Here is a 22783-nt window from a genome sequence, read left to right as displayed (position 1 = left end):
CTAGAAGAAATCACCTAATCTGACTTTGTATACAATACAGGCCAGAGACTTTCACCTTGCTACCTCTCTGTTTGTGCAGAGAGGTGTATTTATGTTAAATACATCTTCCAGGAAAGCAAAAAATTTATGTCAGCATCCTGAGCCCTAGTTTCACGGGGGGCGATCCGACTTGGCTTCCCCAAACAAATTTGATTGGATTAATGGGTAATATTGAGGCCAATCTTCAACCTACATATAAAAACTTCTTTAAACATAGAGACTTACCCAATCCTTCAAAAAAAAAAAAAAAAAAAACCTCACTGGTATTTGGGTACACAAGCAACATTGTAGAAACCAGACATATGTTCTCATTTAAAATAAAAAGCAGAATGTGAACTTCATGCTTATATCCATTTCTCTTGAAATAGAGTCACTATCCTTAGTTTTGGATGCTGTAATTTGAATATTTTATTTAAAAGCTCATAACAGACTACTGCTGAAGAAACCATGGCTATTTTTTATAAACCTATAAATATCAGGGACACTACAATGAATGCAGAGCCATAAGAAGAAAAAAATCTTTATGAAGAAAAATACAAAATCACTTTGATGCACTTCCACTCAATCCTATAAAACAGTTACGGATATCCTGTATCCAGCTATTAATAAAAAAGCTCATTTCATGACTATTTTATCATTATCCAGGAAAGTATTTTCACACAGAAGCACACAAGATCTGAAAGCAGGCAGTAAGAGCATATTTAGCAGTAGGAAAAGTTTTTAATTTTTTCAATATGCTACCAGAAACTAGTTGATATATTTGAAAATTATATTGGAATCCCCTGCCCCAAGAAATAAAAAGTCTTGCTGCTTGAGGAACCCCCTGTGAGAAGACAAGACTTCCCACTTGATGAATTTTCTCTAGGTTGCACGTGCCCTTCTCTGCTGCCCTGAGAACCACAATGTACAAAGTGTGATGGATTCTACCTGATAAACATACTAGATATCTTCAGAAAGTGAAGATTATCAGCTTGGGGATACATGGCAGTAAAGAATGGTAGTGTGTTAAAAAGGGGTGAACCCTAAATAGTAAATGAAGCCCTAGAGATGAAGAACTAGTACAAAGCAAGTAAAACAAATATAAGGATTTACATTAGAGTGTTTTAGCCTAAAAATAATTACACCCCTCTAAAAACTGGCAAAATACCAGATTTTGTTTAAAATTTGGCACTCCCTGGCCTGTCACAAAGATTCTCTCCAGACAGCTTGGGGCAAGAGAGGCAAAACAAATCTACTAAAAACTCCTCCTGTCTCATGCACATTTCTGATCAACCTCAGTGAATGCCAAGGGATCACTTCACCCACAACTCACATGTATTCCTCTTTCTCCTTCTTCTCTTTGCTTCAGCTCTCAAGGAATTGGCTTTTACAAAACCAGCTTTCCAGAAAAGCTATCAGAGCTCCAAATGCTACTGTTACAATACCTGGGTGATAAAACAAGAGGTGGAAAGGCATTAAGCAATGTTTGGACAAGAAACAAGCTGCCAAAAATCCTGCTCCATCACTGAATCCTACAGCCATGCAATGAGTGACAGCAATGTTGGGGTGTAATCCATTAGCACAGGGTGGATGGATAAAGCATTCATTTTTCAAAGTGCAGACCAGTGTTTAAGCAACACCACAGACTCTGGAGAGGAACATCTGCTTTTAAGCAAATTCACAGACTCATAGGAAAAAAAAAAAAAGAACTAAAAATGAAATAGAGAAGGAAAAATGAATAAAGGAGAAATAAAGATAAAAAAGGAATAAGAAACAAAAGAAGAAAAAAAAAAATTCGTGTTCAAGGCATTTATTTTTATTGAAGTACCAATTCTCTACATGGAACTCATAATATGCCAGCCGAAAAGAAAAAGAAATGCTGATAACTAACTAAATAAACTTACAGTGGACTTTATAATGTTATTCAAGACTTTATCTAAAAGTATGTTTTCCATATGAGATTTCTTTTGCTCCCAAAAGAAATGTAACACACTTTGTAAAGCACATGAACATGGATTTCAATCTCACTGGATGCCCAGCAGGCTGAGAAAGTCTCACCCTCCTGCCTCTGTGCTCTCTCTGGGCACCCAGGCTGAGTTTTCTTTTTGGACTCCCATCACCTTCTGCAGCAGGAAACTGGAATTCCTTGCATTTAACCATCAAGTATCAGCTGACATCATCCCATCAGGACAAGACATTCCAGGTCCTGTCTGCTGGCTCCTGCATTATCTCACCTCCTCCCTCTCTCCAAACCACCAAAGATAAGCAGCCACTACAGAATTAAGGAACTGGCTGTAAATCCACAAAAGAAAAGCAGTTCCCTCTGATGATGAGGACAGAAAATCTGTGGTAGGAGGTGAAAGTCTGTGCCTGTCTCCAAATCCCAGGGGAAATGGGGCTCAGATAAGGCTGAGTCACACAGAAACAAGTGACCTGTGGCAGTAAAAACAGAGAGAAGCACTGCAGCACCCCTTGGGAGTTCTTCACTCAGGTCCTCAGATGAACACAGATCCCTTCTTAGGGTAGAATTTCTTTCAAAGCTATGAATAATTACATATCCAGAAGAAATGTGAGACAGTAAATTAAGGAAGGTAATGGAATGGAGAAACAGGATAGCAAAACAATGACAAAGAAATACAAATACGGCAATGGTAGGAACTGCACATTATAATTTGGTATTTTTGTATTGAGCAACACAATTTTATTATTCATGTCAAATAGCAAACTTAAAAATTGTTCAAGTCCAGAGCCTGATCACGTCATCCATGTGAGCAGTACAACTGAAGAACAGTTTTCGCTTTGTGAATCTGGAGCTACAGACTTCCAGTATGCAGTTAAATTAGAGCCAGAGATAAGATAATATTTCATTTTACAAGAATAGATTCAGAAGCTCTCAAATTTGGATGTGAAGATGGAAAATAACCCCTTTTTTTCTGTCCTACAACACTTTTTACGTGACAATTCTCACTGCTGGGTTCATTATGCAATGAGTAACTTCTGCCATACATTGATTATTGTCTGATGCTTCCCCTAAGAAGAGAAGCATGTTCTGCTTTTTCTGCCAGGCTTTTGAAAATTTCTATTAATAGATGTACACATTGATACAGATGACACACATGATCCATAAATGCATTAAATATATTCTCTATTGAAAACAGCAATATGTGCCTTTCAACAGTGGATTCATCTAGCTATGATAAAGTAGGAAAGCTGTAGTTCTAAAATGGGGAATTTCAATTCCCTCTACCCTTCAGGTTAATTCTCTGAAACATACTAATGTCTCTCTGATTTTTCACTCCTTCTGGTTCTCCTTAATGGTTACTAGAAGGACAGGAGAATTAAATAAACTTTTAATTTTATAGTTTCTGAAAAGAAAAAAAAAATAAATTAAAAAAAAAAATATTGAGCTCAGCCAGCCTGAGGCAAATTATTCCTTTCAGTTCCTTCACTCAGCACACCTCTGCAGCATGCAATCCAAGGCTCCCTGTGGAAGCCTGCCATGCCCAGAATAGAGAGTGCTGGGAGCTTGGATTTGATCCAGGTGCCTCTGGGCTTGGACAGAGGCTGCTACAAAGGAGGGCAACAGCAAACACCCTGACCACAGGGAAGAGATCAGCCAGGAGTGCGATCCACACCTGCTAATGGAGCTCACAGAGCAACCTCCAAGGCCCCTTCTTTGTCTCCATTTGCTACTAAGTGATCAGAGGTAACACTTTAAAAGTAGATGAAGTCAGAAAGTACATTCCAGAAAATGATGAAAACCTAGGTCCCTGAAACTAAGTTATATTTTCTTACAATAGGAGAATCAGAATTCAAACAAGTGCACTTCATATATTTGTTAGAAAAAAAAGAGGTGCTAAAGAATATACTAGTAGCAACTTGGTCCAATAAGTCAACAGAAATTTTGCCACTTGAGCTACGGACCGGACTGGAATTCAAAACGCTATTTTATCACAAAATCTCATTTTCCCACCTTTAAAATAGCCAGAAATCTCATCATTTAAATATTCTAGCATGGAATGCTGGAAGTGACCGTGGGAGTTTTAAATAATGGCAGCAGTACACAAGAGGCTCATTGCCTGGGCAGGACATGGGCAATACGTGAAAATGAGCATGCTGAAGAGAGGAGCACAAACACTCTGGCACAATTTTCATTACTGGATTTAGACCCCACAAATCTCATGTAAGAAGCTGTCTCCATGTCACCATTTGAAATACACTAATTGGAAAGCTGAATTATTTTCAATATCCATAGTATTGATAGATGGTGATTTTCATCTGCAGGACTGATTGTCCAGAAAACAAGACATATTCACAAGACCAAAAAAAAATATTTCTCCTTGCAACAAAAAAAGAAAGAAAAAAATCCCTTTATTAAAAATTTTGGGTCTTTATCTGGCGTACTTCGTGCAGTTTCACTAAAGCCCAACTAATTCACTCCAACCTTGGACAGGCAGCAAATCCTTGTATTTTATAGAGATTTCATTTTAATTATGGCTGTGCTATGAATTTATCATAAAACCAGAAAACATATGTTTAAGAAACAGTAATAAACTGCTGTCAACACCTTTCTCTCAAGCTGCTCCAGGCACCTTTCCTCTTCTATCCAATCAGCCTTGCACCTCTTTGGAATACAGACTGTGCTAGAGAGACTTACCTGTAAGATCTCAGGGAAAATTTACCTCCATGACTTGGACTCCTCTTGCATCATTTTCTGTTGTCTGGACATTATCTGGTTTTTTTTTTACATCTGGTCACACTGCCCCATATGTTTGGAACAGCCTCCCTTTTCCCTGCCAAGCAGCCTCCCTCTCTCCCATGAAATCCCTCTTTCTTTCAGCATTCCCTTCAGCAATAATCCTCACATTCCCCCTTGACCAACAGTTGCACCATGTCTCATCATGCAGCTGGTCTGTTATCTACCTTTGGGTCAGACCCTGCAAATGTTTTCCCATGGTAGAAAAATCTCCCAATCCTTCTGATCAGTTTCACTAACCAAAGCAGCAGGATGAGTTCAGAGAGAGAGAAAAAAAAAGTGTTTTAGTTATTTACATCTAAAAGGCACTAACTTCATTCCAATGCGAAAGAAGCAAAGCAGACAAACAGTCAGATGTCTGTTTCTCCTGCCAGCAGTGGGAGAATGCAGCTCTGAGGATGGGAGAACAGGGCAGCTGCCAGAACACATCCTGGCACCAGCAGAGGCACTGCCTGGCCAGCTGTGCCAGCGCCATCCTCCTCCTCACACCCGGCCCTCTCCAACAGAGAGGTGGTATTTACAAAAAACAAAATTATTAGTCCATATTCCAAGAATACTTCTAAGCTCTGAGGACGTATGTCCAAAATGTTACCAGTGGCTGTCACTCACTCTGAGTCTGGCTGCTTTTCTTCAGGTCAAGGAGATAATTTACTGTTTGTAAAAAGTGCTGGACTGAACAGCACAAGCAACATCAGCTCTTCACTGTTACAGCATTTAAAAACTTCCTATCAGGCCACAGGAGAGAAGAAGAAAAGCACTTTACCTACATCCTTAGCATATTCTCTCTGTGACTGCCCACTTGTGTCAGCTGATGGATACCATCAAGATAAAAACGGACCATTGGGTTCAGCACAAAACCCTATATTCAAACTACACAGCAAGCAGAAATTACCTCTGAGCATACTGCAGAAGTATCACTCGGGCAGGGAAGTCACATTTTATGACTAAGAGGTTCACTGCATGTCCATTTGTCCTCACCAAGCTTCTGCCACAGCTGAGGGAATGTCCTGATCAACACGAGCTTCACCAAGGGCTGGGTGTGCCATCAATCCAATGCCTTGTTTGTCTGGATGAGATCCTGGATGGTTTGTTTAACCACATTTGCCAAAAGGTGCTCCCCAGCTTTTCCCATATTCCTGAGTAACAAAGAAGATGCACTGCCAAATGTCCTCCCACTAAGATCTCGAAGGTAAAAACCCAGCACCCTCCCTCAAGAAAAAAAGCAAAACAGCAACGATTAGAGTTTATAGCAAGTTTGCACATTTTCCTGAGTTCATGTGCTTTGTTTTTCCCCGACTCATAACCTAACTAGGAAACCACAGCCTGATGCATCTGTTGGTCTCGGTTATTATCAAAAATGTGCTGACTCTCTATAAAAGTTACCCCATTGCATCAGAGCACAAACAGGGGTCAGGCCGGTGTCTGGCACTGAGCCCCGTGAGGATCCCTCCAGCCGGGCTGGCACTGACCAGCCAGGCTGGTACTGACCAGCCAGGCTGGTACTGGCCGGCACTGACCAGCTGGGCTGGCACTGACCAGCCGGGCCGGCACTGACCAGCCAGGCTGGTACTGACCAGCCGGGACGGCACTGACCAGCCGGGCCGGCACTGACCAGCCAGGCCGGCACTGGCCGGCACTGACCAGCTGGGCTGGCACTGACCAGCCGGGACGGCACTGACCAGCCGGGCTGGCACTGACCAGCCGGGACGGCACTGACCAGCCGGGCTGGCATTGGCCGGCACTGACCAGCTGGGCCGGCACTGACCAGCTGGGAAGGCCGGGCAGAGGCCGAGCCCTGCCCACTGCACAAAGACAAAAGCTCTCCATGGCAAGCATTTGCATCCTTGCCTCATCTCACCATCTGCTGCTGCTGCTGCTCACTTGAAAATTAATACAGTGGCTGCCTGAACCAGAAGCTAATGCTACATCCATCCTCCTTAGATCATTATTAGATGACACATGCAACCCTCTTTGCAACTCACATGGGATGACAGTGGCCTCTAATCTGACAGCATCTGTCCTTCATCATGAGAGACCAAACTGTAGACCCTGAAACAAACTGGACTGAATCTTCCTCCTGGTCTGTGCTCTTTTACTTTCCCCTTCTTCTTCCCCCATACATTTTCATCAGAGTTAAAAAGTAAATTATTAAAGTGTGCATCTCTTTCAAAGAACATAAGAAGGCCTTTCCCAAGCAAAAGTACAGAAAACTCAGCTTGTATAAATTGTCTTGCTTGTATAAATTACATCTCCCTGTCCAATTTCTAGGGCCTGTTAAGGAAACAAGGAAACAATGAAATCGCATTACATCATCTTGATCATTTATTCCTAATAATTTCCTATTTGCATCTGATTTGCACTGCATGAAGAAAAGCAAAATGTGAGAAGAATCAAGCATATATATTGAGGTTACAATTCTCATACAAATCTTAGTTCTGTGGCCTTTAATCCAGAGAAAGTCTCAGAGAGACATTCCCTATACATAAATTGCAACATACTGACTCTAGAGAAGAACTAATTCCACAGGCTTCAGGGGCAATAATCTGAGATAGAAATCTGCTCTCTTCTTTTCCATGGAAGACACACTAGAAACTTCTTACAGGAACATTATCAAATTGATCACTTTTTAAAGCCTCCTAGTAAAACGTATTTTACCCTACATGTATTTTTCATCATTATTATATTATTATTTCATAATTATTATCATAATTTAGAAATTATTTACAATAAGAAAGCGAGCAGTCAAATCCACTTCAGCAGGTTTTAGGGGAATTCTAGCAAAATATATGTATCTACAAAAAAACCAAAGCCCAAACCATTTCCCTTCTGTTTAAAGCACTTTGAAAATGAAGAAACTGCTAAGATGACTGTTTGCAACCATTTTTTTCTGAAGCTACAGTCTGAGAACCATGGCTATAGGTAATAAAGTTCTATAACTAAAAAGAAAAAAGAAAAACCCAAAAACCCAAACCCAAGGTGACCTTGTTCACCTCCTAGAAGCAAGAAATGGACAGACAATTGGCAAAAAGCAGAAAAGACCAGGAGAAAAATATAAACTATGTAAATAAGCCCTTGTTTTGGAGCATCTGAGAATGGCAGAAAGGTGTTTCAAGAAGGCCATGTGGTCCTGATGAAATGGAAGGAACATGAGAAGAAAAACCAGAGGAAAATGGGTCATTCACAATCCATGAACCTTTACAGCATTCTTTGAAGAAAAACAGAAAGGTTTATCTCAGTTAAACAGCTTGTTTATAGGAAAGATGCAAATGTGTGCTTGGAGTAAGGCTTTTTGTCTTCTTTGCTTATTTAATCTGTTTTCTCATGATTACACTTTTTTTACCATATTTTCCTTAGGAGAAATATGAAGAAAGGCAGAATCAGCTTACACTTCCTTTTCATTCCAGATGGCAAAGTGATGAAAACTGACTAATAGCTAAATCAAGAAATCGTTATGATGAAGGCATGGATTCTAAAAAAAGCCTTTGCAATTTTTCAAGTCAGAGAAACAAGAGAGCAAGTATCATCTCCTAACTTTTAGAAAGCAGTGCACATTCTCAAGGTACTGGAGACTACTCCATTTTCCTTCCACCCTTGTGTATTACAAAGCAGCACTCCGTGGCTTACAGATGGGAAACTGAGGCAGGGTTAGTACCACAAAGACTGCCACAGTGCATAACTTGGCATTGCCACCAAAAGAAGCAGCTATGGGCACCTTTCCCAAACCACAGCTTTTCCCAAACCCAGGCTGTCATTTCTGCCTCTTCCCTGGGCTGGCATGTGTGCCTGTGCAGCCGCAGGATGGACTGAAGCAGGGGTCTGATAAAGTTTTTAAAAGCAATACCCAGCCATGCTGGAGTAACGTTATGGTGGAACATGACCATAGACATGCTTGTACCTACATTAATGCTCCATGGAGCTTGTAGGGCTCTAGTCACAAACTCAGGCTGTTGTGAAATTCCTTTTATCCCAGGACTAGGCAATACTGGGGTAATCAAAGAATCATGCTGTCCTCTGTGTCCTGTTTCCTGTGTGACATATCACATGGAGTGACAGGACACATCGAGGGCTGGTGTCCAAACCTCACTGCATGCTAGGGCAGTTCTGTGCACACCCTGGTATTTCCCTCATGGGAAGACTAGTGAAAAACGGGGAAATTTTGTGTTCTGCAGTTCTCTAAATCCACAAATTTGGTGTCAATGTAACTGCTGTGCTGCAACACCAAATTAGCCCAACAGACCAAATATATACATGTTGAATGTGTATATACACTGAATGGAATCTCAGATCCAAAAAGCCTTTTCTAATGATTCCCATTAATGGTAAAGTTCTCCCAGTGTCAACGGCTGCTGAGATAATCTAACTCTTAGCACATCTGAAAATCCAAATCAAGCTGTGGTCCTCTCCAGATAATGTGACTAATTTTATCCTTTTTTGACAGTGCTGTCTATTTTTGTCTTTGGCTTTGTAATGAAAATGTGGATCTAAATAATGTGACCAAAGTGCAGTGGAAAGTTCTTATTGACCTGTTGAAGAAGAGAAAAGTTTTGTTAATCCTAAAAAAGCCCAAACTCCTATATAGTAAATCATTAAATAGAAAACTACTAAATAAATTGTTAAAACCATATAGAATTTACTATTATATAAACTTTTATAACATTAAATTTTATTAAGAAGTTTCAACACAACTGTGCAGGTTTCCCTGACTTTGCAGGACTGTCCCAGCCCTGTGAATGGAGGCAGATCCCACTGGCAGGAGCTGCCTCTGCACAAGCCACAGCATGGCCTGACCAGATGTGCAGATATTAATAAATAATAATAACGATGATGATGATGATGGCAGAACCATGTAAGCCTTCATGACTTTCTAGTTTCCAGCCTCTCCTCGATCCTCAATGCCAAACTTGCTCAAATGGCTGGCGAGAAGTCAGGGGCTGACAGCCATCCTGGCAGCGCTCTCGGCCCCCGGGGCCCCTCACCTCATTATCCTGACGTGGAGCAGAAGGATGCTGAGCCACTGCCAAGAAGGAGGTGCAGGCTCAGAGGGACACCCAGTCTCCCCAGCCCAAGGAGTCTGGCCTGGAAGGACAATCACAGGTCACCTTGGGCCCCAGACCTACATTCCTGGCTTGCACAAGCCTGCAGGCAAATGGATTACCTAGATCCAGGAGTAGGGAGGAAGAGGACTGGATTGCAAGCCAAGCCAGAGGTTATTTGCAGCATGGATTAATTAGAACTACTCGGATTCCTTTTTTAACCTCTCATACTGAGAAAGAATGAATGTTTCAGAATAAAAATACTCAACCATGCCAACACATCACCCCCACTGGTGGCTGCAGATGCCAGGGCACAGCCTGGACATATGTGGCTTGTGTCACCTCTGACACAATGACACTGGCAAAAAATTATATCACAGGCTACAGTGAAACTGTATCCCACTATAACAGCTCAACCTAAAAGCCTGAAATAAGAAGAACATGGAGAAATAAAATGATCGGTGAAAACTATCATCATATGCAAGCAAACCACATGCTCAACTCTGAAATGTTCATTATAAAATTCCAACGGTCTCAGTTCCACAGCCCTGAGAGACTATATGTTGAAATAATGTAAAAGCAAGGGTGGAAGGGGGCTTGGAATACAAGTCAGCAGGTGTAATTATTATTTGGAAAATTCTTAGGCACTTACTCTTCAGAGCACTGCATGAATATTCATTAAGCCTCCCAGCTTAGGGGGCTTCAGGTTTGAGTGTTGGTATCTTCCCTTTATGGATTAAAAAAAAACAAGGCATAAAAGCCCAGTTTCAAACATCTAAGTGGAACTTGAGGATTGCTCTTTCTCCATAGCGTCATCAAGTCTTTTAACAATTATCTTTCTCTAAGGTTAAGAGAGCAACAACTAAGTGACTGTGGAGAAAAGCAATTGCCCAAGACTACTACAAAAATAAATGGCAAAAACAGAGGTGAATTCAGAACTCTGAAAACTCAGTCCAGTACCCTGCTCCTTTGGGAGCACTACTTAAGTGTAGCAAATCGTGAGCTAATAATATCACTCTTTCGAGCTCTGGTAACAGCTTCCCAAAGCTTGCTCCGTGAGGCCACAGTTCAGTGATCCATGTAGCAGATCAATGGAGCAGTGCTGTCAGCAGGGCTTCAAATTAAAAGCTAAAAGAAAAGGGTTCATTGAGCTCTTGACATAAATTTTAGGTTCAGCAGTGGTGCCTTAAAAACACTGCTCTTTGGCAATCATCACAGTCAGATGGCATTTTTCAGAATATATATCAACTTTAGAAAACAACATTTTGTCAGCGAGTGTCTAGCAAGCCCCGTGTGCTCTGATTTGCAGAATTTGCAGCTGAGGAGCACCACAGCAAACACCTCCAGGCACCTATGCAGGTACAAGCTAGAGAATTCTCAGCCCCACACCAAGACAACAATTTTGCCTCAAGAAGCTTCAATACCATCTCAGAAACCTATTTGGAGAATAAACAATCCTGGCAACAAAGCCTGTATGGAAAGCCTAGGAAGCTGACAGATAACAGGCTATGCCCCAACACCTCTGCTCCTCCAAAATTAGAGGGACAGAAGAAAGATACCAGACTAAGCAGACATGCTTCTGATTCTTCATGGACCCATGAGATGCACTGAAGAAAATGATACCTCTTCTGGGTCTTTTTATCACCTTGTCATTGGAGATAAAAATAATATTATTTGTATCTTTTAAAACACATATATGAAAGCAACATAAGAATTCTTGTGTATGCCATCCAACTGTTAAGTGGTTTTTCAGCTACAGAAATCTGAAAGCATGACAAGAAGTAAAATGTAAACAGAGTATGATCCCAAAGGTCTGCCAGCAAGCAATCCAACCTTTCTGTCTAATTTATTCAGTCATTTCTAACTTTCCCTGCATAGGACAATAAGGAATTGTTATTTATCCTTATTTATAGTATATTCCTTTGAGTAAAGGACACAAGACAGGTCATCGGTACTTTGGCAGGGTTTAATCTTCTAGGTGGTCTGAGTAATGGTGAAGTTTTTCCAAATGAACAAATAAACATTTATCTTCTAGTCTTTCCCACTTAAACAACAGGAAGCTAAATAACATAAGAACTTTAAAGAGAGTAAACACAATTCAAAGAAAACAACTGATAAAATACAAATGGTAGAAACTTGAAAAATACAACTAAAAGTATAAATATAAAATATCAGCAAGGATGCAAAGAACGTATCTTTTGCTAATGATTCTGTCCACAGGGTAGGAAACACGCCAGATAGGGTTATCTGTTTCTCAGGGGTTAATAAGAAACTTCCCAGAAGTCTGGTTATGCCAAGGTGACCAAAACGATGGGATGGTGCATGCTCTTTTTGTGCATTTGTTAGAAAGCTGGACCTCTGGCAACAGTGCACTCAGACATGGGCAGACAGGAGAAAAGGGTTCCATCTGCCTTAGCAGGATCTTAGCAATATTTGGTTCCATCATCACGAATTGTCCCTGTTTCTGCCCCTACACTGGAGCATGTCTTGGTGCCAGTGAATCAGCAGAAAAGTCAAAGGCAAAGCTGAGTTCAAGGAATAGTCTGGGTCATAGTTTATTTGCTTATTATTTTGGTTATCTTAATTGCATTAAATTATTTTCTAATTTAGACATATTTTCAAAGAGCATGGAATCTTCATGCTTTTTATAGTTTCAGCACCTCATAATGAGCCTCTCTGCTGCCTTTTGGCTTTGGACAGGCTGCAGCCTTATCTGTCTTCTCAAAATTTTATTTATTCTCTTTGCAAAATCTTATTTATTCTTGGACACTGGTGCTGAGCTCAACCTCCTTAGAAAACAAGTGTGTATACACAGCACAAACCACTGCAGAGTTTACAGTCCAAACATTCACTCAGCAGAAAAACCTCATTAGCTCTGTTTCATCTCTGTCTCCTACTCCCTATTTATTTTGGCATTGTACAAGAATATGCTGAATTCCTGAAAACAGAAGCCTCCTTTATAGTAGGATTTAGGTACAACAAAGCAGGTAAAGTATAATTTTGATGAACATTAATGTAACAGTCTGGTGGGAATACAGTTGTCCAGCTGTGCTTTTCACAAAAAGATGCAGAACTGTGTGCCAGAGCCACCAGCTTCACCATGGCAGCAAGAGAAGTGGAAGCAAAGGAGCTCCCATCCCAGAATTATGAAGTTTTCCTTTGTAACATCACATTGCTGGTAACTGAGCAGTTGTGAGAGCCTCCAGTGAAAGGCAGTTCATGGAACACACACATCACTGCCAAGGGTCAGCTCTGATGGTATTATGCCTTGGTGTACTCTTGCTAGAAGGAGGAGGGAGTGAAGGGTTAAATGGCCATTTCCTCAGCAAGAACCAAATGCTATGATGAAGATCCAGTGCTCTTTTGCACCTCCTCAACCACTATTCTCTCTTCTCAAGACTATGAGAAAATGCCACACCGAGAGGTGAGATTTTCAATATGCCAAGCACAAATACCACGTGGATAGTGAGAGATCCCCTCTGAGAACCAAAGACCTGTTCAGAAGTCTTCTAGCAAGGAAAAATGTAAGTGTCCCACCAACCTGAGGTACTGAGATAAGGTCCTCTCTTTTATAGCCAGCTCTTCAGAGCCATTTTTTAAGGCTTTAAAAGCACAATAACATTTTATTACACCTCAGAATAGCACAGTGTTATATGTTAGAAAAAGATGCTCTGGAAACTTACCATGAAAATTACCAGCAAATATCCACTTCTTGGCAGCCTTGTGTATTTGGAGAGGTCTTTTATTTAGTTAAAAAAAAATAAATTACTAAATAAACATACACGTTATTACTCACATCCAGGAGGAAGTGTGACTTTTCAGGAAAAATTAACTTTCTGCTCAGGCAGTTTCCAATAAGAGCTCAGAAGAATGAGTATAACACAAGTCAGATTTATTAGAAGTAAATTAAAAACATCTGTAATAAGAAACTTCTTTTTTTCTCCCCTAAACTTTTGTTCTGAAGCAGAAATAAATTCCAATTGTATTCAAAACAAAGTAAACAAAAGCTTTTGTAACTTGCACTATCTTCTCAATTGTAGTATTTATGATGAACACAAGGTATTTATTTTTGGAGGGAAAAAATGAACATTCTGCTATTATTTTAGTCTATTTGGTCCATGAAGAATAATTTGCTATTATTTTAGTCCTTTGTAACAGCCATGCATTTCAATCTTTTAAAAAGCCAATTAAATTTTGGTATTGGAATTTCTTAAAGTAATTTTGTAAATAGAAAGACATTTAAGTCTGTCTTTACATCATTATTATACATACATTTCTAAGCATGAATTTTGTTTATTCATTTCTAAAATCCCCAAAAGCTCAAATTTTTAAACACTTTTGAGAGAACTGGCCCTTATTATCAGTTAAAATATCATTATATACTAACCTGCTTGGAAACCAGAGCCTCTTCACTTAATCACAAACACTACAGCTAAAATCTGAGCTAAGTAATCTGCCAAATGCTGCGCAGGAGCTGGTGCCAGTTAGGACTACAATCTAATTCTCTTGTTTCCAGAGCTGGATTTTATCCAGGGGACGATTTTTTCTTTGAGCTATAATTTTTCTAAGCTAATTTGGGGCATTTTGCCTTTGGCTTGGAACATTTTCTAAATAATACAAAAACATCAATTTGGACACAGTGTCAATGCCATAATGTACTACTTTTATATGGTTTCATATGAAAAAAATCCACCGTTACATCAGAGACAACGGTAATAAAAGAAACAGTCCTAAAACACCTTCTTGCTTTCAGGCATGTGGGAAATGTCACTCTGAACACACCTGCAGAACCTATAGCAAACACACAAAAGTTAACTTGGATCCTTTTCCTCTGACACATCTGGCTAGAAAACGCAATTCCTTCCTACTCCAGTGTGATTGTGGGTTGTTGGGAAAGGGTGGAGCTGCTCTGTCCTCACTTTCTGCTGTGGGGTCCTGGCTTTTCCCCCCATCAAGAACTAGACTCAGCAGTGCAGTGTACCTTGACTGAGTGCAAAAGGAAGGATTCCTTTTCCTTGAGTAAGACCCATCTCACCCTATAGATGCACAACTGTTAGATCTGCTGCATTCATCATGAATCCAACCAAGTCCCTGGTAAAACAATCCAGTCAGGTGCTGTCATCTTCAGGGCTGCTGATTTTAATTTTAAAATTACTCTGGAGCAACTCAATTTCCAACTGCTTTTTGTTCTCCTTGCTAATGTCTTACTCTGAGATTGAAAATGCAATCTTTTGATAGTTGGGTTTAATCACAAAATCCATTTATGCATTCAACAAGTTGTTCTTATTTCAAGAGAATGATTTGTTAACATTAAGATATAGAAAATTCAGAGCTGTCTCCATAGAAGTGATTTCTAGATTTTCATTAAATACTTCCTGCTAGTCCTTTTATATTAGGTCACTGTCTCTTGGAACTACAGACCTGATGATGGCACAGGTCACATTTCCTGAGGCACAAAACAACTCCGCTGGAAACTGAGCCTCTCTCCTACAGACCCTTCTGAGTACTTCAAGCACAAAGACACCGCCATGCCTTGGAACCACCCTTTGCGCTGCAGGGCCACTGCTTGCTTTCTTTTTGTCAGTGATGAAGTGGCTAAGGAAAATAAAGACAAAAAAAAAAGATTTCTCAAAGTGCAAAGTATGGTTTCAAAACAGTAATAGAATTAGATCTGAGAGGTTTTGGGGGAGACTTGCTGCAGGTAGACGACACCTGGGGAACCTTCATCCTTATCAGCTTCTACAAGTTATTAAGCAAAATACACCAGTCACAGCCATAATAATGTGATTTCATGTGACTAGTCACTTTTTTCAGAACATGCTCCTTCTGGACTCAGCTACTCAGAAATTCAGACCTTCTTTTGGGTCCTCAGAAGGCTGGTACATGTTCTGGCAGGAAGGCATTCTTTCATCCAAATGCAGCAGGACACATATTGACAGATTCATTCCCATTATTTTCTGTAATCATCCTGTCTGTTCCTCCTCACTCAAGGAGGCAAAGCTTGATGTTCTGCATGAAAGTTTTCCCCATCTCCTTTAGTCTTAGTGGCTGAAAAGTGACCTGAGACTTTCACATCCTTCTGTCACAGAATCACAGAATGGTTAGGGTTGGAAGAGATTTCTGGAGATCACCTAGTCCAACTCCCCTGCTCAAGCAGCTTCACCTAGAGCAGGTTGCACAGGGTTGCATCCAGGCAGGTTGTGCCTATCTCCAGAGAAGGAGACCACAACCTGTTTCAGTCCTCTTTCAACCTCAGCATAAAGAAGATTTTCTGCATATTCAGATGGAACTTCCTGTGCTCTGCCTGTGCCTGTTGCCCCTACCCTGTCTCTGGGCACCACTGAAAAGAGCCTGACCCCACAATCATGACACCTGTCCTTAAGATACTTGTATGTACCTTAAGATTCCCCTCAGTATCCTCAAGGCTGAACAGGCCCAGCTCCCTCAGCCTTTCCTCAAAAGGGAAATACTCCATGTTCCAGGGAGATGATCTATGGCTGTGAAAGGTCCCAGCCTGTTAAATGACTTAAATTTCTAAAGACATTTAATTCTACAGTTTTTTGCATCTACAATGGCAAATGTGTTTTTAAGTTTAATACATTTAAGTTCATTTAACTGAATTACAAACAGAGAACTTTCTGCTGAAGGCCCATGTCTGCAGAACAAGTCTTTTGATGACAGTTACGACATACTGACAATACTTTTACTATTTTTGTTATACTAATATTCAGAAGATTGCAAAACAGTGTGAAATAAACTGAAGTTTTACTATAGCTCCAAAGACAGTACCACTACTTGCAGGACTAGATGCTCAGGTTGGTTTTTCCACATTTAATCTCATCTGCCTCTAGTATTTATCTTAATGTTAGGAGAGACACAGTTCTTACATCCCTTCCATTCTGGATCACAGCTACATTCATCTCAAGGTTTCATCCACACACAGACATTGTAATTATACTGAAGGTTATTCTACCATGTCTGAAATACATGTGAGTCTTATTTCTAAAAGCCCAGCAAGCATAGCACGATAATGTAAGTGAAAATTCCAAAATATACTCTCCACTAGAAGACCTCAAACAATGATACAGACAAAATTTTTTCTAGGCAAAAAACTTTTTTACATCCTAAGAAGTTACATTAATTTTTATTTATATTCCTAATTATGCCCACTACAGATATATTTTCTGCATCAGTTGCAGCAAAAGCATTTTACTATAGATGCTTATCAATAGTTAGATAAGACTTCCAGCTCATTTCATACTAGCTAGAAACAGCCTCAGTCATGTTAATGACTTTGAGGTTGGCCAAATTTCAACTAATAACCTAAAGATGAATACATGTACATATCCAATTACTGTGCCCCCTCAAATGAACATTAACAGAATACTTATCTCTGTATTCAGAGACAAAAAGGGAAAAAAATCAGCCAGGATGGCAGAAGCCATTTATTTGGCATCTGTCTGAACTAAACAGTAGATTTATTAGTTTAAAGAATAGTCCAAAAATTAAAACTGTCATGAAGTCGAACACCCATAAACTTGTAATCCAGTTCCAAATTTCTAATATAACCTTTGAAATTACATACTTGACTCAACTGTCAAATTTTAAAAGTCCAGGAAAGGCTTGGTGGCCAATCAAAAAGATATTTAGTAAAAGCAAGCTGTTATACAGCATGATAATCCTAACAAATGCCAGTAGTGACTGTTTGGCCCAACTTTCCTTTCTTTTTCTTCAGCATCTACTGAAAAAGTACACAGACTATTTCACATTCTGTTTTGAAACAGGTAAATAATTTATGAGTAAACAGTTTTTAAGAGAAAAAAAAGTATTTGGTAAATCTGAACTGCAACAATGAAAAACCTGCAAATATTGTTAATGATGTGACTGCTACTTAAAATAACTGCCAATTTTATCACACCAAAAGTGGAGAAATCAAACCTAAAAATACAATAAAAAATTAAGATTATGATCTACTAACATATATTTTAAATGACAAATTTTGAATGAAATATAGCTTTGTTCAAACACTAATAGATAGTCTAAGATTGTTCGCTCTTCTGTTTTCCCTAATTTAATTTGCTTCAAATTTATGAAAGTCTTGCTATTACCAGATGTATTCCCTCCTTAATGCTCCAGTGCTTAATGCAGTTATTAATGCTCCACAAGCTACCTATGTGAAGACACAAAAGAGTACAAAACGGTGAATAATTAATAATTTATCTTCATAACTGGACTAAAGGCATTAACAATTTATGACAAAATACGAATATGCTGAGCAACCACTGTTTTTCCCTAGAGCTCTGTTAATTTAAAAAAAACACCGATGAGAAACAACATCTCTGTATTGCATAATTGTGCCCATACACATTCATTGCTCATGAAACCCAGGTCCCTGCTGCCTCTGCTGTCCCTGGCAGATGGGACACCTGCTCTGCAGATCAGAGTTACAAGTGTATTTTAATCCCAGTAGCACATGGGAAGGTATATGAAACCCCAAAGGCACCCTATGTGTGTGCCCCAGTGGCATACATATCAGACAGATACCACTTAACAAGAAAATCAGAATCTCAAGGTTTTTGTTCAGTCTCAAGGTCTTAGAGAGCCAAAGAAGGATCATTTCTCTGCTGGCAGCCAAGGAGTGACCCTCAGCGACAAGAACTCAGTGTAACTCCAGCTCTGTAAGCTGATCCCAAGATGGGATAACCCTGCTGACTTCCTGGTGGCTTTCGAGTTCCATTCCTCTGTAAATCAGGAACCAGTGGCTTCAATGATCAGATAGGGGAGGCTGGGAATTTAGATTGCAACATTTTAGTCTCAGGTGCTTCACGTTCTTCCAGTACATCCTATGCTGACTTTATTTAAGGTCTCTCACAACTGTGACACACTGACACCTTCTTTTCACAAGTGTTGCAATATGGTGAAGTCCTTTGATTACTGATGGAAGTGGTCAGACACGCAGTGCGCCTCTTCCAACCATCATATCAAACATTTAACACAGCCTGATTCTCAGGAAGGACACCAAAGCCAAACCACTGACAATGCAACTTCTGCACAAACAAAATGATCCAACAATTCCTGTACAAATAGGCCCTCATGTGCCATGTTAGCTGACATAATGGAGTAAATACACCAACACTCTGAAGACCCTGATTTTAACCATTCTGTTAACTTTCACGCGTTTACTCCTTACTTTACTCTGATTTACAAGAAGATCCAGCTATACTCCTAAAATTCTTAACACAATACGGTGGCAGCAAGAAACCAGTTCCTTAACCCTTTGCACTTATTCCTCACCTCAGTCCGTCTGGAAAAGTGCAGCATAACTGACAAGATTCTGTTTGTTAGAAATTGTTAATGCTTACTGCCAGAAAACACACACATATTTTGTTAGGCAGCAAACTTAATAGAAAAAAAAATCATATTATTTATGCCAGAATCATGATGCCCACATTAAACATTTTGACATGGTGGTTCATTGACATTTAAATATATAAGAAAGAGAGGTGAGATTTTTTTGATGTTATTACACTCTCATAATTTCCAGGGAGCACTAGGCACTTTCTTGGCCCTTATGCAAAACACAAAAATTCTATCCTACATTGTCTTTTTGTTAGTTCCCTGAAAAACTAATCTTGATATCAGAAAAAATTTATAAGGAAAGAGAACAGAAATTTTTGCAATTATTTCTAAACAAGTTTATCTAAACAAATCTATTAACAAAACAGAGCAGTCCATTTCTTCATATCATATCAACCATCCATCTCCATGCAAATACAGAAAAAAGTCAGAAGGCTCATGGATGACTCCTTCCTTACAGACAATCTATCATCTGAAAGACAAAACCTACAGCAACCTCCTAGAGAGTGAATATCCTCTAACTAGTCAAATAAGAATTAGAATCCTACTTTTTGCAACAAAGAATAATTTATTACTTTTACCTCATTATTACTAAGACACTAGTATGGCTTTTTCAAAACATTCCAGTGTCATTCCAAACTGCAAAACCTGCCAAATTCTTTGATTCAGTTGCCATAAAACATTTCTAAATTGCTGGAACCAGATCCAAATTTTGTTTTATAAAAGTATAAAAAGGATATGAGTAAAACCGTGAGTTGATTCATTGTGAATGAAACATATGTTAAAGGGTTTCCGGGTCCTGTTACTCATTATGAGAAAACAGCGATCCAGATACGCAGAGACATTATGGTGGCTCCACTGATATAGTCTCATCCTATTGTTTTTGGTGGTTTTCCCTTTCATCTAATCATCTGCATCTGGATTTTCCCTTAGTAAACCCACGTATTCCAAAACCAAGTAAATGAAAGCAGTTCCATCAATAAAGTGTGTACTTTCTCTAGTAATATTAACCACACGCTTTTCTCTTTGTCAATGGAGTAAATTGGACCAGAGAAAACAAACCTCTGGAATTCTCAACAATTCAGCTGTATTACTATGAAATGTGGAGTATTTTTAGCATTTGAGAAGACAATAATGTAACTTACAACTGAATTTATAGCCAGGTTGTACGAAGAGCTAGAAAAGATTCTCAAGGTTTTTTTTCTAAATCTTATTCAGAATATTTCAGTTTTCTGTGACTTTTACAGCTTAGCAAATATTTACAGGCTGTTCAGTAGTTAATGCCTTCCAAATAATCAACCAAGCAACTACTCATACTTAAATATTTGATAAAACATGTCTTTTGCTACAGGAAAATCTGCAGCACTGCTCAGTGGACTAACCCAGTTCAGGGGTGGGATTTCTACCCCATATACATAACTCCTGATGGGCTTTGCAAGAGCTTCTGGGAGCATATCTCCATAGGTTCACTGTCTGCCTTCAGGCCCATGTAGGAAAGACTGGGAACGCACAGGTAGAGTAACAGCTCCTCTGTAGCTCACCCCATCCCCGCTGGGAAGCAGCAAGAACAGCATCCCCCATCAATGACCCCACTCATCTCTTCCCTTATCTGCTCGTGTTGAGCTCCTTGCTTACCCTGAAAGCAGCTCCAAGCTCCATTCAGAGGGTTTTGGGAAGTGTGTTTGGGAAGTGAACTAGACAATACCTGGACAAGCGTAGGAGTGAAGCCTGCGAAAGTATCAGCAGCAAATTCATGCTCATCTGCCCTTCCTGGAGATGTCCCAGAGCTGCAGCTTAATGGAAGGTAAAACAAGGCTTAATAATTGTTTGGCACAGTTGGTTTTTCTTGGGTTTTTTGGTTTTGGTGTTTTGCTGATTTTTTGTTTGTTTGTTTTTTGGTTTGTTTGTTTTTTTAACTAAAGGCTGGAATTACAGACAAGCATGAAACAAGCATGAATTCTTATTACAGCTTGTGATGTTCATGCAAAGTGCAACTGCGTTTTCTGAATTTCAGGAAGAGCCTTTCAGAGAGTTCAAGTTTGGGTAGTGCTGGGGGACTGAAAGCTGTTTTGACCTCATTTGTACAGAACAACATTTCCATGCTTTTACTGTCAGTTTTCAAAAAAGCATGGGGAGGTTGTTTCTTGTTTGGGTTTTTTTGTTGTTGTTGTTGTTGTTGTTTGTTTGTTTTTTGGGTTTTTTTGTTAGTATTTTTATCTTTCAAATAAATCCAAAAGTGATCCATTGCTTTGCAGCACTGTGTGGGAGGGAGGTATTGCTAAAAAATATTCCAAGATCCTCTTCAAAATAAACCCTGCAATCTCTTCTGCCCCACCACTTGTAAGTTTGTTTTTGCCAGCACAATGACTTTTTAAAAATGATTTTTTAGTTTCTTTTTTTCCTATTTGACTATTGTAGAACAAATATTTACTCTCAAACAGAAACATAAAGCCAATGAATTCTTTGAATTGTTTTGCTGACTCCGCTCCCTTCACAACATATTTTGGTTTTTAATGCTCACCACCCATATCAAGCTGCTTTTAGGCAGCAGCACAAGAAAGTTCAGGATTTCACTTAATATTCAGTATTCCTCTCCTTAAGGAATGGTGGTGTCGTATTTCAGCTTTTGCTTTGTATTTCCCATTGTCATGTGTCTCTGTATGTTTTTAAGACACAATTTAGGCAAAATATATTTCTGTGGGGCTCAGAGCAGCAAAATGTGTTTTTAGCAAATAGAAAGAGAATGACAACAGGGAAAAATGGAAGAACCTAAAAGGGAAAAATACTAGCAAGTGGGGTGCAATTGTCACTCCAAATTCTCGTTTTCAGTCTAAAATGTTTATAAAAAGTAGAATCTTAGCAATTATATCTGGGTGTTTTTGTTTTTGTAGCTAAGTGATTATATTTGACACAGCTTGAAACAAGTTATGTTTATACAAGTGCGTGGGTTTAAGATGGAGAACCAAAGTTTGCCAAAAGCAATTGAACCGTAAAAGTCACTGGAAGTTTTCATATTACACCAAAAGAGGAGGAACACAGATACTGGTGCTGTGCTCTGACCAGACAGCTGAAAAGGAAAGCTGGGACTTTGCTGGTCATATTTTCTTAGAAATGGCATTTCCACAATACTTCAAAGAAAACCCTTTTTGTACTAAAGCCACTTCTAAAGCAGCAGCCATCAGAGGAAGCAGGATGAGACAACAGAAACAGGCGGGAGGAAGGACAGACCGCAATGCCAGAAGATGTCTGCTCTGCACTGTCAGAGCCTCTCCAAGATTCCCTCCTTTAAACACTCAGCTGGAGATTTTCCTCCTGAAGACTTTAATAAGACAGAGTTCTACACCACTCTGCCTTTTGCAAGCCGTGTCCCTCGCGGGCTGGCTCTCAGGAGGCTGAGTGGGGAGCTGACTCAGGACAGGGATGTGCTCCCATCAGGGAGCGAAGAGTGCCAGCCACTAAAAACTGAAAGGAAACAGTGAGCACGTCCCAGCCTGACAGCAGATGGTTTTCAAATTCTGGCCATTTGAGAGGCAAAGGGGAAGGAAAGAAAAGAAAGGCATTGATGTTGAGAAGAGGTGAAAAAACAACCAATCCTGCAGCTACTTTCAAGGGTGAATAG

The 22783-nt window shown here is 39.7% G+C and overlaps 1 protein-coding gene across 3 annotated transcripts in view; it reads right to left on the bottom strand.

Moving 5' to 3' along the window:
* Positions 1-22783, bottom strand: part of AFAP1 (actin filament associated protein 1) — a 112209-nt gene that overhangs the window by 67452 nt on the left and 21974 nt on the right. Inside the window, exon 1 of one of the 3 annotated variants that reach the window (XM_068188619.1) lies at positions 15662-15754. The exons of 1 other annotated variant lie outside the window; for it this stretch is intronic. In XM_068188619.1, coding sequence (XP_068044720.1) covers positions 15662-15752 — 91 coding nt within the window. In that variant the 5' untranslated portion in view covers positions 15753-15754. Of the gene's footprint in view, positions 1-15661; positions 15755-22783 lie in introns of those variants that run through there. One more of the 3 variants, XM_068188621.1, reaches the window with a different exon arrangement.

The sequence above is a fragment of the Anomalospiza imberbis genome, chromosome 4 (assembly GCF_031753505.1).
Source record: "Anomalospiza imberbis isolate Cuckoo-Finch-1a 21T00152 chromosome 4, ASM3175350v1, whole genome shotgun sequence".
NCBI lineage: Eukaryota > Metazoa > Chordata > Aves > Passeriformes > Viduidae > Anomalospiza > Anomalospiza imberbis.
This window is presented reverse-complemented; position numbering and strand designations above follow the sequence as displayed.